The sequence below is a fragment of the Camponotus vicinus genome, unplaced genomic scaffold (assembly GCF_025532165.1).
Source record: "Camponotus vicinus isolate PSW18456_S1 unplaced genomic scaffold, iyCamVici1.0 SCAF_1, whole genome shotgun sequence".
In the NCBI taxonomy this organism is placed as follows: Eukaryota; Metazoa; Arthropoda; class Insecta; order Hymenoptera; family Formicidae; genus Camponotus; species Camponotus vicinus.
In genome coordinates, this window is record NW_028141945.1 from 21,773,219 (window position 1) to 21,791,882 (window position 18,664).

General features: G+C 31.7%; 2 protein-coding genes across 3 annotated transcripts; one reads left to right on the forward strand and one right to left on the reverse strand.

Annotated features, from left to right (window-relative positions):
• The first annotated feature begins 260 nt into the window (after positions 1–260).
• Positions 261–4,989, forward strand: Ric8a (ric8 guanine nucleotide exchange factor A). Its single transcript, XM_083078461.1, has 10 exons — positions 261–514; positions 821–960; positions 1,398–1,510; positions 1,690–1,985; positions 2,095–2,261; positions 2,346–2,595; positions 3,716–3,860; positions 3,974–4,124; positions 4,197–4,316; positions 4,552–4,989. The coding sequence occupies exons 1-10, from the start codon at positions 422–424 to the stop codon at positions 4,676–4,678; spliced, it is 1,602 nt and encodes a 533-aa protein (XP_082934587.1). The 5' UTR covers positions 261–421; the 3' UTR covers positions 4,679–4,989.
• LOC145959525 (protein meiotic P26) lies at positions 4,986–17,617 on the reverse strand. Of its 2 annotated transcripts, XM_083078460.1 has the most exons (10): positions 15,955–17,617; positions 15,065–15,396; positions 14,774–14,978; positions 14,503–14,689; positions 14,182–14,421; positions 13,665–13,835; positions 13,250–13,503; positions 12,793–13,150; positions 12,245–12,477; positions 4,986–11,938 (listed from the first exon to the last, which is right to left on the reverse strand). In XM_083078460.1, exons 1-10 carry the CDS (start codon positions 16,645–16,647, stop codon positions 11,834–11,836), a joined length of 2,778 nt encoding a protein of 925 aa, XP_082934586.1. In that variant the 5' UTR covers positions 16,648–17,617; the 3' UTR covers positions 4,986–11,833. The 2 variants fall into 2 exon arrangements, with proteins under 2 accessions (XP_082934586.1, XP_082934585.1); XM_083078459.1 differs by having other exon boundaries at positions 14,182–14,689.
• Positions 17,618–18,664: the final 1,047 nt, after the last annotated feature.

Consider the following 18,664-nt stretch of genomic DNA (forward strand, 5'->3'; position numbering starts at 1 on the left):
GGTTAGTTATATCTCAGTTTTAAGTTTATAAATTTACAATAAAAGAATACGTTTTATTAATAAATATCACTTAATAATCGTTATATGAAATGAAATATAAAAATTAATTTATTTTTAATACATACCTATACATTATTTACCGTGACACGTCTCGAATAGCTTTGTCTTCTTCCTTCTTCTTTTCTCTGTCTCTTTCTCACTCACTGCTTCCCTACAAATGGCGCGACCAATCAGAAATCATCACGCGGTGTCCTAACTCTTACTTGAGGAACTCTATGACCTGCCTGATGGAAACATTTCTTGCTAAACGCGTTTTCTCTTCGCGAGATTTCACTTGTCAAACTTTAATCCCATTTGGATTTATTATGAAATAAAATATATAATGCGATCCGAAAGTGTTTATTATTAAAAGAAAACGGATATGGAAAAGGTTAACACAGACGAGTTGATTTCGAAATTAATTTCCGGCACATATGAGGAATTTTGTGACAGTATTGTTGTGTTTTTAGAAATTGTGAGTATATCATGTGTTATATATGAGTATACATATGATTGCGAAATATAAAATATATTTTTCTTATAAATTTATATTGAAAACTTTACAGCAATTTTATTTCATTTTAATTCATTGACTTTAGCAGCAATTTTGTGTGATAAAATTTAAACATTTTATGTCGTAATCATTCAAAAATTAATTTTCTTTATTTTACTTATTCTATTCTATGAATTAATATTTATTTAAAAAGATATTCTCAATTTTTTATAATTTTAAAAATAATGTAAACAACAAATTATTCATGTTTTGCAACTTATGTTTTAGTATGATAAGAAGACTAGTTTTGAAGAGTTGAACAATAACTGTTTACGAGAGAAGCTATGGAAGAGATTGTTTTATTATTTAACAGATTACACTCATTTAGACCATCATCATCATTGCTTAGCTGCTTTGAGAATACTCAGGTAATTTGACTATATTACAGATATATATCTCATGGAATAATTACAATAATGCAAAATATCTATAATACATCATTAAATTGAGAAATTACAAAAACATTTAATAATTATTAAAATCTCTCTAAGAAATAATTATCATATTGCAATATAATATTAGAATAATAAATAGATTATAATTTATTATTCTATCATTGAATATTATATAGTTAATTACAGTTAATTACAGTATTATATTTAGCCTAATGTTACAATTTTTTTTTTTAATTGTCCTTATATTTAAAGAATTTATCTATTATTTCATAGATTTGAGAAAAATATGAATGTGATATAGAAACAGATCATGTATTTAATTTATTATTAAAATATATGTTTTAAAATCTATATGCGTAAGCTATATTTCTGTACACTTGGTATAATTTTTATACATTTTTATGTTTTAGTCGAGATAAAACCAATTTGAATGAATTAATTACTAACGAGGCAATAAAAATTATATTGCAAAATGCAGTCTTGACAAAAATATGCGAAGAAGAACAAATCTCATATACAATTGGTAACAATAATTAGAAAATTTTTTCTATGGATTAGGCAGATAAATGCAATATATATTTTTAGATTAATAATTTAATTTTAAAAATATGTATAAATGTTATAAAATAATTTCTACATGTATTTATACCGTTTACATTTATTAGATGATATATGTATTTTTATACATATTTTTAATTGCAGTTACAATAGAATCACTAAAATTATTGTGCAACTTATTATTTAATAGTGTAAAAGTGCAACAATCGAAAGTATTAATATCTTCCTTGCCTTATCTTATTGATCGTGTTAAAAACTATACAACTAATGTTCCCTACAATGTCAAATTATTTGACATGAGAATACTATTTCTTCTTACTGCATTAAATATATCTACAAGGGATATAGTCAGAACTGATTTATGTGGTGATATATGTCTTATTAAAATAATAGAGGAATTTGTGACACAAAATTGTGATAATAAGACAACTGTAATTAAGGTAAAGAAATTTATTACATATTGTAAGTTTATACATATATACGCGGATATATATTTATATATACATATACATATTTATATCTAAAAATGACCTTAAATATTATTTTCAGAATGAAGAAATAACAATAGTTTGTGAAGTTTTAAAAGTTCTATTTAATTTGTACATACATTCTGATGATACTGGAGTTGAAGATCAAGAGAAATATAAAAATTTAGTATTAATTTTATATAAATTGTTAATTTTTAAATATCCGATACAACAAGATGATTTGGAAAGGTAAAATATATTTTGGTGATAATAATAGGTATTGTGTGTTGCGAGAAAAACTATACCTATTCTGATATATGTATTATTTTATAGCAATGTCGTCAACTTATTGACTGTAATACCATCTAGTTGTTACACACCAATTATACAATCTGTTGAGAGCGACGATTGCAAAAATGTATATCAAAATATGGATATGAGCGCTATATGCGTTTTGCTTAGATTTTTAAATCAAAGATTAGACTATACGAAGAATTTGATAGAAAATATTTCTCCAATAGTTACTGCATTAATTAGACTCGTCAAGTCAAAGAGGATTATTCGCAAATATGTAAGATTGCAGGTAAAATTTCATAATCTCAAATTGAGATATTATTTTTCGAGTAATCAAATTTTTTTCATGAATAATCTATTAAAATCATAAAAAAGAAAGCCTTATGAGCCCTGATGAAGTTTTTCATTTGAAATTTAACATAGTTTCTATCATAACAAATAGGTCTGCGACTTTGCGTATGTGTACATTTATACATTACTTGACTCTCTTTACCGTTTATATATAAGTCACATTTATCCGTTAAAGACGAGTCGATCTTTGTCTTCGGAGATATTAAATTGTCTCTATTCGTCTCCTCGGCGCGTCATTATCTTCGATGCCTGGAAGTAAGTCTTATTTCCGTAGTTTTAACTTCTTATCTTTTAACCTTTTAATTTTTATTTCTTTGACTATATGTTCAGTTTATTTAGATCATTTTTAATAAATTGACATTAAAATAATTTCAATCTCGTAATTTTCATGTTTAATTCTTAGTACTTTTTTCTTTCTATGTTCATATTAGTTATATTATTTATTTAACTTATTTATAACTTATTTATTTTATTTCTTTGACTTTATGTTCAGTTTATATTTATTTAGATCATTTTTAATAAATTGACATTTCAATCTCGTAATTTCATCTTTAATTCTTAGTACTTTTTTCTTTCTTTGTTCATATATTAGTTACATTATTTATTTAACTTATTTTACTTTTGTCCTTTGTTTTTACGTAGGCATCGTCAAGATAATGAGATACCGAGACATTTATTATCGCTTTAGACAGCACCCTTTGTAACAGACTCCGGTATAAAACACTTTGTTATTATATTTTTTTCATTATATTATCTTTTATTATATACTTTCGCGCTGAAGATGACCCAAAAATAGGGTCGAAACGTTCGCTATCCTCTCTTTGTATTCTTTAATATCAATATTTATTTGATTGTATTATAAATAAATGTGTTATAACATCGACACTCGACTCGTATTGCCATTATAACTGTTTTGTTTAATTTTATATTTCGAGTCTTATATTTATTAATTTTTATAAATTAAAATTTTCCAAATTTACAAATATAGTATAAATTAATATAATATAATTATATAATATATAATTTACAAATATAAAATATAAATTTTATAATTTCAGATTTTACCTCCATTAAAAGATGTGATGAATCGCCCTGAAGAAGGAACGACATTGAGAGCCAAATTATGTAAATTATTAACTTCGCCTCTCACAGAATTACGTGACCTAGTTGCAGAACTTTTATTTATCCTTTGTAAAGAGAAAGGTATTTATCTGTTTTATTAAAACATCTCATATAATTCTTACAGGACGATTTCATCCAAAATTACCAGAATATCCAGAGAATACCACAGTTATAATAAATATTTTTTTCTACAGTTAGTCGCATGGTGAAATATACAGGATATGGAAATGCGGCAGGTATGTTCGCCAAGAAAGGACTATTAGCCAAGTCTAGCCAGGCGGAGACGAATTATTCTTCGGAATCGGAAGACAGTGAAACGGAAGAATATCTAAAGGTTAAAGAGCAGTAAGTACAAGATTTATTTCAAAGGTGAAATTTCGTCTCGAATATTTTACAAATAATGTTCTTCATATCAAGAATAAACCCAGTAACCGGATGTTTCGAGAGTCCCAAATCAAATCCGCTTGAAGGTATGACGGATGCGCAAAAGGAATACGAAGCCTTACAACTAGTAAATCTTGTTGACAAGTTAACGAGGTGAGCTGTGCATATTGAGACTTTATTTATTTGTCACAGATTAAAAAGATATGCGCGAGATATACAATCATATCAGTCGTCTAATCCTAAAGCCATTATTTTTACGCATTTATAATATTACTATTTTTTTTATATGTATATATATGTAAATCTGTAATATCATCTGTAAACCGCTACAATGTGTGGTCGTATATTTTTTATATATAAAAAAATATATCGAAATAATGTTGTTTAGAGAGGGAGTCGTGCGTCCTTGCCGCATCGGCGACGATGGAAAACCGAAACCCATAGAACACGTTCTCGAATTACAGGACGAATTACCAAAACAGCAGTACGGCAGAAAGGACTCCGGCTCTGAATAAATATATTTCCAAAATACAGGACGTGATCTGTATGTATAGATATATCGATTTCGAATAAAGACATCTAAAGTGGATAATCTCTGTTATATATGTGTAGGCCTGTACCAAATCGTTACTGTTTGTTAGATAAGTATCACTAACGATTGTCCAAATTATGTAGAATTACGTAAAATATATCTGTAAACATAAAAATGCGGTGATAAAAATATCGTGTGAAAAAAAACATCGAGTTGAGAAAATTCACAAGTCGTTTCGCATAAATTAAATCGCGTCCCAGGAGATTGCTGTGAATAAAAAGAATTTGATATTTAGTTGATTACTTTATTGAAAAAGAACAAAGAACAACATTACAAATTAAACAATTGGCAGGAAATAAAAAATATATAACAGTTTCTCCAAAATCACATGAAATATTTAAACATTACAATTTTGGTAAAATGTGTTATGTGCTTTGTGAGCATCACAATATATTATTATTGCATTGCAGCCTATGCGCAGACAAGAATGTATATCTCTACACGTTTCAAGTAACTGCATATAGTGATATATCATTTGAGAATATCTTAGTATAGGATAGTACATATGAATTGACAGGCAATGGCAAATTGAGTTGATATGATGAAGCAATGTACGATCAACGGAGAGCATTTATTTATTTTTTTTTTTTTTTAAGGCTAAATTCTGTGTCCATCCTATAATAAAATATTTTCAATATAATACATTTGACAAATATATATATAAGTAGCAAATGTCCCATATCTTTAATTATGTAATACGGTATGTAGATTAAAATATTTTTTTTCCTTTTTTTTTTGTAAAAGTGTATATAGATGTGTATACGTATAATACCATTAAATTTGAATATATTTTATATAAAAATGAAACTTAAAATTTTGTAGATAGATACAAGATATATATAGAAAAAAAGCTGATATGCCGTAAATAAAAAGAAAAATAAAAACAGGAAAAAAAAAGAGAGTTGTAGATCTGTGTTACAGATATCTCGGGGACTAGCCTTGATAAACTTTGGAAGATTAAAAATTCGTAAAACTCGTAAACTAAGAGATAGATACATATTGAAATACTTTGAAATTCAAGTCCGACGACAGGGGATGGAGAAGGTGCTTAATACAAAGGCTGAGTAATAGTTTTCGAGGAAACTGATTTGTGTGTACACAGTCGCGCGACCTGGACGTGTATAGCTCTAAATAATACATTACAAGGTGACCATGCTCCTTGGCATCCCATTAGCATATAAAAAATATATCGGTATATATTTCACGCTTTCCATATTGCATTACAATTTATCTTTTCTCATCAGTTGTACTATTCTCATACAGTTTACATTTTGAAGTAGAAGTGTGATGTCGGAACATTTAAAATCTTTTCCTTTTCCGGAGATATAGTTCGTTTCTTATGCAAAATACCAATGGAGGTTTCAGGAAAACATGGTTTACACAGCGTAATCCATAATCAGTTTTCGCACACAAGACAGCTCTATTACAGATATAATGTTGTGTATAATACAAGTTAAAAATAATTGAAAAAAAAAAAAAAGTTCATTCCGAATACATGTTATTCATGTGTGTTAGATATAAATCCGAGAAAAACTAATGCTAAACTAATTTTGCGTAGAGAAATGTACCAGGCTAAACTTTCGGTAAAACGATCGCCCTTGACGTTACAACAGATGCTTATTCTCCGCGCTTATGACAAGTCAATCCGTTGCTAACAAGAAAAGCCTTCGACGAACGAAATCGATGTAATGCCGATAAATAAATGCAATCGCTTTACCGCAGAAAGTTGTTCTCGTTCAACCTCGCAATCGCTACTTAAAATTAAAGTGGAAACGCGGGAGAGATCAAGGGTATATTCGTGGGTATGCTACTTGAAACGTCGACACCTTTTAGCATACCAAGTTGGAATGCAACTGTATGTAACGCGTGTTTAGTGGTCAATTTGATATGTAAACAAAGTACCTCCAAAAGGAACGTGTGTTGTAATATTTAAAATAAATATTACACGCGTATGTGTGTCTGTGTATGTATATACAGGGCAATGGCGAAAGCATTTCTCTTTTACCCTCATTTCTCAGCCTGTTAAGTATTACATTGTGTAAACTAATGCAAATAAATAAAGCTAGTGCTGTTTGAGGAATGAAACCAAGTAACAGTATATACGCCTTTTAACACGCCTTTCGCGTTACACTTATCGTCTAAAGATAGAATATATTAAATATTTGTACTTTAACTGACTAAGCAAGGATTTAATCTTATAATTTTTGTCTTCTTATTCTAAAAACTTCGATATCCCGACACGACGCGAAAAAAAAACTCAAAAGAGACGAATAAAATAAACTTATAAGGAATAAAAACAATTCATAAGCAATATACATGTTATATAAATACTCTGATTAGTCTGTTTTGGCACTAAAGAATTTAATTTATCTATCTCATAAAATGTGTATGTGAAGGATAAAATGATTGATTTTTGGAATGCAGTTAAATCGTAAAGTTACAATTAATATGAATACTCGTTACATTTATACGAACTATATAATCGCTCTCTCTTCTGCTTCTTTCAATGAAGTAGTACGACAAGCTGTAATACAATTCGTTGTCATCCCACCTCAGATTGAGTATTTGAAACAAAGAAAAAAAGAAACAAAAAAATGAAAATATGACAACAATTAAAAAATTAAAGCAAAAACGAATAAACGTGAAAAAGAACACAACTAAAATGCAAATAAATTGTTGTGCAATAGAAACCGCGATAACGTTCTTTTTCCTTATCATCTCTCAAATAAGAGAGATACATCGAGAAATTTTTATAAAACCAATTAAACAAAACAATATATAAATAATATAAATACACATTTATATGGAAGCAGTTCCGTATTTTTTTTTTAGTTAAATATCCCATAAATAAAAATGTGATAGATCAAAATGGAGCAAAGCTCAACCGTATATATATAAACCTCTGGCAATATATATTTGCCAGAAGGAATTATTTCTAATGTATCCGGATAAGAGTACGCTATAATAGCGTCGGAAACAGCCAATCGAACACATAATGCTTGCATAAAGATAAAATTAGTGATATATAAGACGATGTATATGAGCGCGCGAGTAAGGAATAAAAATATTGTTACAAAAATAATGCAGAACGCTTACCACATAATACAATAACTATAACTTTTTCTTTTTTCGTTTTTTTTTTTGCCTTTTTCTCTTTTTGATCATAGACTTTTCTTCCCTCTTTCTTTTTCTTTCAATATATAATAACTTACAAATATGTATAAATATGTATAACTTAAATTATGCTGAAGATATGAAAAAAAAGAAAAAAAAATAATCACGGATCTTTAATGTATAAGCCATGTGTAATAAAATGTAGTGATTTGCTGTTAATTTAATGTAAGATAATCCTTTTTTTTTTGTTACGCTTTCTCTTCATTTATAACCAGCTATATAATGTTAATTGGCCATGCCCTAATCAATATAGCAAAGTCATAACTCTTTTTTTTTTAGGATTCTAGGAAGACTATGATTAACCGTAGGCTAGAATTCAGTTTATGTCGTGTCATGTTAATCCTATCATTTATATAATTGTAGATGTCATTATGAACCTCGCACAGCAGTAATTCTTATTGTATAATATATGCGATTTTCTTTCTTTTCAAAATCAGGAACATATTCGTGTCTGTGTATGTATGTGTATGTGTACGTGTATGATATATAGCAACAATTTTTTTCTCTCTTCTCCGAATACACGACATATTTTATGATTGACAAATATTTTGTCTTGCGCAATTTTAAATTTTATTTTTAGATTAGAGTAGAGCAGCTTTTTGAAATGCTCGTAATTGTCTTCCTCGTGTGTTGCATCGTAAAATAGTTAGTGTTTGTAAAACGGCATGTTGAAAGCAAATTTTGAATTAGGAATAAATAACATATTATTTGTGCCAATTTTGATTTATAAATAAAACAAATGACAATTACTACAGTTACGAAAGTAAACGATACCGTAAATAAAATTGCACAGCGCATAAAAAAAAAAAAAAAAAAGAAAAATCCGGTCATACGTAAAATTAAATAATTCTGCTTGAAATTAAATCGGAGAGAAACTCTGTGGCACCTAAAAGGCCTTGGAAGTTTTGTATAGCAATAAAAATAGTACTGCTAAAGTAATACACGGAAACCTATTGCATATATCCAAAATACGATCTTCTCTTCGATTACACCGTCAGTTGTAAAACTGTTTAGTGTGGATATAGTTATATGAGAGCTTCTTTTTTTTTAAATATTAGTTTAACAATGTAAGCAAAGTTTATCTATTACGTACAGAGTGACTATATAATTCTATACATATTAGGATATAATAAGACTTTTGAGATTGTAAAAATCATCAAAAAATCTATCACAATTACCATTTACGTAACAAGTAATTCTCGTTCTTTATTATTCTTTTTTCTTTATATTATTGTTGTAATTTAAACATCAAGGCAAATAAGGGGTGAATTTCAACAGTGGCCTAAATTAGCCAAGTAGTCTTCCACAGATAAAAATATGTAAATAGAGTAAATCTATACTAAAATATTCAAGTATATATAAGGTGTGAGCGTAATATAATAATTTTGTGAGGTAAAAGACCCTCTCGTTAATGGTCATCCATTCGTTACACGCTATGAGTTTTTAATATGACTGGCAAAAATTTTTGCAACATGTGTTCTCTCTTTTATTTTGAATATCTTTTTTTTCCTTTTTATATTTAATGTGTATCATCGGAGAGACGATTGATGGCTCTCTGCATTTTAGGTGTTATTGTGCTTGTGAGACACACCTTCCAGACGGCACCACAATGGTAATCTCACATTGATACACTTCTAATCAATATATTTACCTAGCAACAACATCAGAGACTCTTTAAGGACACAACTTATCCTGACGATACTATTATCACAGGCATTATTTATATAACTCTGCTAATCATGACTATTAAATATTTCAGAATTAGTTTTTCTTTTCTTTTTTTCCTTTTTACATATAAAATTAAAACTTCTAACGTTACACGAAAGATGAGTACGACTGATTAGCTTAGGTGTATGTATACGTAGGCTTCGTGCAATTTACTACAAATGCCGATGTTATATGCGCGAGCTTTAAAATAGCCTCCTAGTACTGCTCTTTTTGTGTGTTTCTCATTCGTCTGATTTTTTTTTCCTCTTTACTTTTGTCTCGTATGAATAATGAAATCAGATATTATATCGAAAATTTCCCGTGTATGCAAACGAATCTGATAAAGCTAGTCAAGTATAAATATAAACATATATATATTTTATATGTATATATATTAAATATATAGTATATATATACATATATATAATATATTTATGTGTATATATATATATTTATATATGTATATATGAATGTGTGTGCTACCTAGCATTTGGTATGGCAAGATAGTATTTGTAATTAAACATTATTGTAGAGATAATGTAAGGTAACACAGTATGTAGCAATCTGCCAAATATCCGATTTACATATGTTGTATACACATTGCATTTTAGTTCAATCAAATCTTAAGGCTGATCATGTAAACAACCCTAAAAAATATGTGTATTTCTATATATGTATGTGTTTTATGTGGTTTTACTTTTCCCTTTTTTTTTTCAATGGATCTCATGTTAATTATATACATAAATAGAGGTTGTTTAGCAAACTGTACGTTCTTTTTCTTTACATAGATAAAGTATCGTCCCTATGATACCGGTGGTATATGGTACTCTTACGAATCTTATATAATATATTACGCGAAATCGTTGCCTTTCATTTTGTAAAAAAAAAATGCGCGGGAACGATTTCTGTAATTTTATAACAAATACATTTACACGGTATGGATACATTATTCACTAGCACCACAAACCAATATAATTCACACACGCATATATGTTCATATTCATATGATGGACCACACATAATAAAGCATCCTGAGTAAATATTGTAACCATTATGTGTCTCGTCTAATTTTAACAATGCACAAATGGGATCTACTCGTTTTTTTCTTTTTTTCGTAAATGTAAATATTATAATTATTTCCTTTTTTTTTATGTTCAAAGTGTATCCTCTCTGTATGACACTTCTTATATAAGATATTAAATGTTTGATTTTCAACATACCATAATCTATTCCTTGCACATTAACGTTGTTTTTATATTATGTTCTCAACTATCATTTTCAAACGCGCAGAAAGAAATCAGGAACATGGCTCTTATTAAGCTTTGTGCCTGCTGCAATGAGGAGTATCGTTTCATTCTCTCTTCTTTAGAAATACGATATGATAAGAGCAGGAAGTACTATCAACTACCTCGCAGCATGCAACATTCTTTTTTTCATTTTTTATTTTTCTGTTAAGCGAAAAATTTTGATCCTTTTATCATGAAATTTTTATCCTGCTGTGAGCTTATTAGTTACTTATAGAAGCTCTTAAAGGAAAACTTTTTAAACATAATCTCTGTACTTATATATGCATCTTGAAGCATCAGTTAGGACTAAGAAGACAAACATTCTTGATTAATAAAAAATCAAGACGAGAGAACGTCTTGTTTCGAGCACGAATCGAAACCAGCGCGCAAAAAGTGCTCGTCGGAGACTAGAATAATTTGATTTATAAACATACTTAAAATACTGACGTGTGTCAAAAATGATGTACAACAACCAATTTTGACGGAAGGCCATTGTAAATTGCTTTCGCTACTACAAGCGACCCAACTGACCGGTTGGTCGACTATAGCTTACTGCTCCTTCTTTTCTTTCTTTTTCTCAATAAACTGGTTCCACTTAGTTAATTTAATTTACTTTGGCAGTTTACCAAAATGCAAATTGCTAAGTTACTATTATACTGTTTGGTCGGAGACGTACATTATCTTTCTGCTTTTTTTTGTTTTCAATATTGTTACTTTCATAAAACGGGGACGCATTATATTTTTATAACTATTAAAGCTGCATGCTGCACTTGTTTCTATTGCTTCAATAGGCCCAAAATTGGAACGTAATGCCTTGGGCATGCCCTTCCCATCTTTCGTTGAGAGCAGTTTCCAAAGAAGTTTTCACTTGCAGAAGAAAGTTACAACATACTTACTCGTCTGATGCCACTTCACAATATATAAAGAGTGTTTAATACAAGGACATGGTGGTTATTTTTGGCCAGTGTTACAATATATCCTTCCGAAGTTATTTTCAGACCGCAACATCGAGACACCTATAAGATACAACATTGTATTATCAAAACATGCAGATATTGTTATAAAAAGTTTTTAAAATTACTACATCTTTAAACATATTAGTGTGTAAGATGATAAATAAAATATAAAATGTGAAATGCAATATAAATTGTAAAAATATTAACTTTAAATTATTTATCAAGCATTTCTTTTTGTATGTAACCGACCAGTACAAAAGTTATTACATTATTACTGGCACACCCAAATAATATATTTAAAAAAATATGCCTATATAACATGTCTTAAATTGTTAAAATTGTACAACAATGTATGCTCTCTCCTACCTTTACATATGGACATTCAAATTCTGAGATTAAAGAGCCAGCTCTGGAGAAGACAGCTACATGAAAACGATTGCCATGTGAATCTCCAATTAATACATCTCCTGCGTCGCTAATATCGATCCCGTTTGGGAAGTTTGTTACATTCTCACAGCCAATGCGACGCAGAAATTTACCCTCTTCATTAAATACAACGACACAATGTCCTTTGAAGTCGCAAACAAAATATTCTTTGCCTAAAAATTTAGTCATGTAGAATTATAAATTATTATATCACGCCTCTATACGCGTGCATCGATTATATTAAACTTTTGTAAACTGAGCGTTATTTATAAATTTATTAAATTTTTGCAATATGTGAATACAAAAATTATTAAGGATAAATTGTCAACTATTAATAGTAATTTTATTACATGTATTGTAAAAATTATATATTGTAAATTATATATATATATATTATATATATATATATATATATATATATATATATATATATATAATTATATATTATAAATTATATATTAAGGCAAAAGGACAAAGATGATGCCTACCACTGATTGCGATATCACTTGGTTCTCTCATATAGTCACTGCAGTCAAACCACCTCAAAAGATCTCCTGTATCACTGATTACGAACACAGTTGGCGACACACTGTCAACAGCCACAATATGTCCTTGGCTGGTAACAGCTAGGCCAGCTACGATATCGATGTAACGAATAGCGATCTTCTTGATAAAGTGACCGTTCTTTGTAAATATCTGCATTCGAGATCGTTCATTTCCACGATCACATACAACAAATTTGCCATTATTTCTCATAACAGCCACTTTTCTAGGATACCACAATTGTCCCTCTTCTTTACCAGGAACACCAAATTGAAATTTGAAAGTACCAGTCTTATCAAAAATCTGGAATTAATATACATAAAATTTATTATAAGATTTATAGTCTATTTTTTTCCCTATAGAGAAATGTAGTTATCTTTATACTTTATATAAGATAATTACCTGAATCCTATGATTATTCGTATCTGCAACAATAATATCTTCATCAGTTCCCAGACAAAATCCGTGAGGCGAATTAAACTGTCCTTTACTGGGTCCTAATTGTCCAAACTTGCTCCGGATATGCATAGGCGTCAATTTCGTATTCTGAGACCTTGGATGGGCAGGATAATTCCCAGTCCCTGATCCAGTTACATTGGCAACGGTATTTCCTACTACTACAGGCATGCTATGCATAGAATCGCCTATTAAGTCATCTAAAAATAAAATAGCAATATTAATAAAAGCAAATGCAATAATTTAAAACCATTTTATTTTTATTTTTTATAACTAGGTTATTTGATGAATAAAATTGGTTTCTTTTAATCAATTTTTTTTTAAATCAATATCAATTATATAGATATTAGAATAATCTTACCAGCACCCTGTGAAAGTATCGGTGAAGTAGAAGAGGACAATGGTTGAAATCCTCCATTTAATAGACTATTGGCAGCCAAAGGACCCAGACTTGGGGTATCTACAATGGCTGGTGAAGGTCCACGTCCCAATACTAATCCACTACCACCGTTAATAGTAGCATTTCCCAGATCTACATATTTGAAATAAATTTAGACAAAATTAGACACATTATGATCATATGACAATGGAAATATAACTTGTGTAATTTTGAAATTTTTTTAGTATGTGATAAAAAATAAAAGGTTTTTAATAATATAAAGAGAACAGAAGTAATACATAGATAAAACACATGATTAATAACAATTAAATACATTGTATACAAAATGTGTACTGAAAAACTGAAAAATAAAGATTGTAGTAATTCTAGAATATCTGTTTTATGAAAAATTATAGCATTTGCGGAAGAGAGAATAGTACAAAAATAAACTGCAGCAAATTCAAAAATTGATTGTTCATTTTTTAATTGTATTCCTTACCTTGATTACCAAGAGTATTTCCTAATTTTGCAAGAGCTTGTAAATTATTGATGGCATGGCTTGTTGAACTTAGATCCCCAGCAAATAAGTCTGCCAAAGTAAAGGACGGAGTTGGACTAGGGTTTGAGCTAGGTCCAACTACACCAGTGTCACCCACCATCTCTACCTTCTCCGCTAAACTGGCCAGTTGTTGTAAATTATATTCTTGGATACTAGTCAGCCCATGGATAGGAACTGTACCTGGTGGAAGAGGTACGGGCGGTGGAGGTGGCGGAATATTTTGAGGACTCGAAGTCGGTGGTATAACAAATGAGGGTTCACCTTCAAAAGAGGATTGCATTGACGTAGGAAGTGAAATGGGAGAGCTTGTACTGATGGAACTTGGACAACCCATTGAAGTAGTATGAACCATTGGCTGATTTGTAGAGACTCCTGATACTGTTGAAATTGGTTCAGGAATAGGTTTCACTTCCGGTGTACTTTCAGTATGAAATTTTCCAAATACTTCCTATAATAATATCATACATGAATTTGTGAGATATATTGATATAATTTAATTTGATCCAAAGTATAATTAATTACGCATATTTACCTTTACAGTATTCTCAAATTGATTATAATCCGTTTGAAATTCAATAGAGAATGTTACATTGTGTTTTGGTGTATTTTTAACTAAATTCATCAACCGAGCTCTTACAATACGACGGAGGGCCAAAATTTCTACCGCATCGCCGTGTTCTAGGAGCCTCGAAGTGAAACGACAAGCATCCTCTATTTTTTCTACAGTTTTTTCGACACTATAACAAAATTCAAATATATTGAAATGTATTAAATATAATATCTTATTTTATAAAATATAGATAGCTATGAAACATGCACATACCTGTGAAAAGTGTCCATGATTTCAAGCTCTCTGTCAGAATGCAATTTTTCAAGCTCAGTTAATGCATTATCTCTACAGTTCTCCAATATGGCCTTGTAACTTTGAAAAGTCTCTGTAATTAAATCTTTTGCTTGGTCATGTTGTACTTGCAGCTCGCTGAGCGCATTCTCCAATTGTGCCGAAACTTGATCGCATTCAACAATTTTCGCTTTACTATCAGCCATCAAATTGACTAATTCTTCCTTTTGTCGTGGTTCTGCATCTGTCAGTCGTTCATATTGATGCTCCGGTGCTTTGTGCTCCACAAGCAGACATTCATTGCAAATAGGTTCCTAATCATACAATTTAACTTTATATATATACTTGAGATTTTATTAAATATCAAAATTAAACTGAGATAATTTATAAAATTCAAGGACATATAAAATAATACATAAATATATAAAGATAAAAATATATGAAAGTATTTATATTATTTATTAATTTTTCTTGTTTTGAAATAAATTTTCATTTCTATAAAATATTTATTGTTTTTTCTGCAATCAATAATTATATTTACAAATTATTTAAAAATACAATCAATGTTTCAATTCTTTTTTCATATGTGTACAGAATAAAGTATAATTTTCAAGCTATATAATTATATAAATTATAATGTGCAATCTCTATATGAATATATTCTATATATTTAAAAATTTTATTTATATTTATAAAAATTTAATTTGAAAAAACTATCAATGTACAGAATTTGTAGCTGAAATTATAGTTATACAATTAATATTATTGTTCTAAATGCTTAAGCGTTCCAATCAATATTATAAAGCTGTATTAGTGGAGAAATATTTACGCAATCTTTATCGAAAATGATGATTTATTTCCCATAGACGTACCTGGCACGTGTGACAGTAAAACTTCATATTTTCAGCAGGATGACATTCGCAAAATATTGGTTTGTGTATCGGAATAGCTTCGTTGGATTGCTTCAAATCTTCAAAGGCAACTACTTTATGGTGCTCGAAGCAACGCATAAACTGATGCGCCGTGTTGCAATTTGGACACAGGAAATTGGCGCAATCCGAACAGCGCGCCACGGCGCTCTCTTTGGCCTTGCAGGAGGTACATAGTACTGCCATGTTCTCGATAGCGGACATATCCAATATATTAGTGAGAACGAAGTCGCACGTGAGCGACGCGGCGCCCTTAGAACTAACGGAAGTCTCTTGATGGCAAGCGGGACAGCTTATGATCGAGCCCACTTTCGAGTCCCCGGCCTCGTCCATGAGGAGCTTGTCCAGACAAGTCTCGCAGAACACGTGGAGGCAGGAGAGCACCCTGGGCGAGCACAGCTTGCTCATGCACAAGGCGCAGCCCTGATCGTTGGCCTCGCCGTTGCCGCACGTTATCTCCTCCAGGGCATCGCCGGGGTTGCCGCTGTTGTAGCCGCCGACGGAGTTGACGGAGCTGCGCTCGCCGAACATGTCGCCGTCGATCTCCTCGGTGCCAGTCGCGGTGGCGATGCCGCCGTTGGTCGTTGGCGGCACCGCGGCGGCCCCGGACGGAACGGCCACCGTGGACGATGCCATCCTGCGATCCCGTCGACGGGGTGATCGAGAGGGAGGGGGGGAGCGATGTCCCGACGTCCTCCGACCGTGCTTATCTCGGGCGCCCGCGGATTCAGATCGTCGTCGACTCGACGATTCCTCCTTCTCGTTTCTCGCTGTTTCCTTCTTCCCCTCTTTTTCTCGCCTCCTCGCCTCCTCGTCGAACGAGAGGGATGGCCAAGATTCTCTCTCTTGGATCTTTCCTCACGAGGCGCGCGACGCTCGAAACATCCTACTGTCGTGCTCGCTCGCCACGCGCGAGAAACAAAAACACGGGACGATCGACTGGCCGGTCCTGCTCCTGCTGGCCCTGCTCGTCGCGCGCGAGGAAGGCAGGAAGTCGCGGGGGCCGCGCCAAGAGCGTACGTACTCGGGGAAAAATCTCTCTCTCTCTCTCTCTCTCTCTATCTCGCGCGAGCTTGGCCGCGTATAAGTGCGCGTACGTGTGTGTATGTGTATGTGTGTATATGCATATATATATATATATATAAATATATATGTATCTGTGTGTACGTGTGCGCGACTAACGGTTGTTCGTATATATCGCGCAGTTTCTTACTTGGAGATTGCGTTCTTCCTCGACGGGGGCCACGAGAGTCGCGGAATCGGAACAGCAGCTGATCGTATCGCGCGTACGTTTATTTACATCACGATACCTAGTCGCGCATTGCGTCGCCGTCGTCGTCGTCGTCGTCGTCGTGTATCGTGGTTGCACTAAAACTTCCCGATCGTCGATTCAACGCTGCGTATCGGGACCACTCTTAAACATTATTAGCCTCGACGTGCGCGCGCGGGATTCCTTTCTTTCACGATCCTCGACGGCGATGTGATTACAAGTTCTCTCTTGTTATCGACGCGCCTCGTCCGCGAGTACTTCGCAGTCCTCTATTATACGTGGAACAAACGAATAAATCATTCGAACCGAGAAGAGCTTATCTCTCTCTCCCCTCGATGCGGGAACCTTTGATGGTCGATACCGAGATGGGAAACGCGAATAAAATTGCTCGCGCACGCATGCGCGATAGGAAGCCACGCGACAGCCAATCAACGTCGAGTAATTTCGATGAGCGCGACGTTGATTGGCTGTCGCGTGGCTTCCTACCGCGCATGCGTGCGCGAGCAATTACTCGAGTTTTCCATCTTGGTATAGATTATTAAAGGTTTCCCGCATCGAGGGATGCGCTTCGATTGGACATTAAAGATTGAAATTTAATCACTCGGTAGGGAAATTTAAGCTCCTTTTGATGTTGTCTTCTGTGGTTAATCAAATTTAAATTTTTATTAAAATATACAAGGTACGCGCTATTAATTTCCTTTTATAATATAATTTTAATATAATTTTTGGTATTTATTTCCTTTTATATACAAGGTGGCCCACGTAAAGTGTTATAAATTTATATCTCGGAAACGTAGCAATTTAGAGAAAAATGTTTCAGACAAAAGTTGTATGGTTTTGAGGGGGACATAAGATGGTGCCATTAGTTTGACCTTGAAGAGTCACCTGAAGATCACGTGAAGGTCACCTCCAACTTTTTAAATGAGACACCCTATATGCTTTTGCATATTCTTGTAGCTCATCTCGAGAGCTTTCCAAAATACTATAATTAAGTTAGTTTTCATTAAGTACTTTCCGAGGCTTGAAATCATTTCTTAATTTTACATAAACCATAAAATATCTAGTAAAATATTCATTTTTCGATTATCTTACATTAATACTTTTATGTACAAAATAATGAGAGGAATCAATTGGTGTAAAGAAAACACATAATTGTTTCGAAAAAAAAAATGTAATTTGCAATTAACAATTACATTTTTTTTTCGAAATAATTATGTGTTTTCTTTACACCAATTGATTCCTCTCATTATTTTATACATAAAAGTATTAATGTAAGATAATCGAAAAATGAATATTTTACTAGATATTTTATGGTCTATGTAAAATTAAGAAATGATTTCAATCCTCATAACTCGGAAAGTACTTAGTGAAAACTAACTTAAT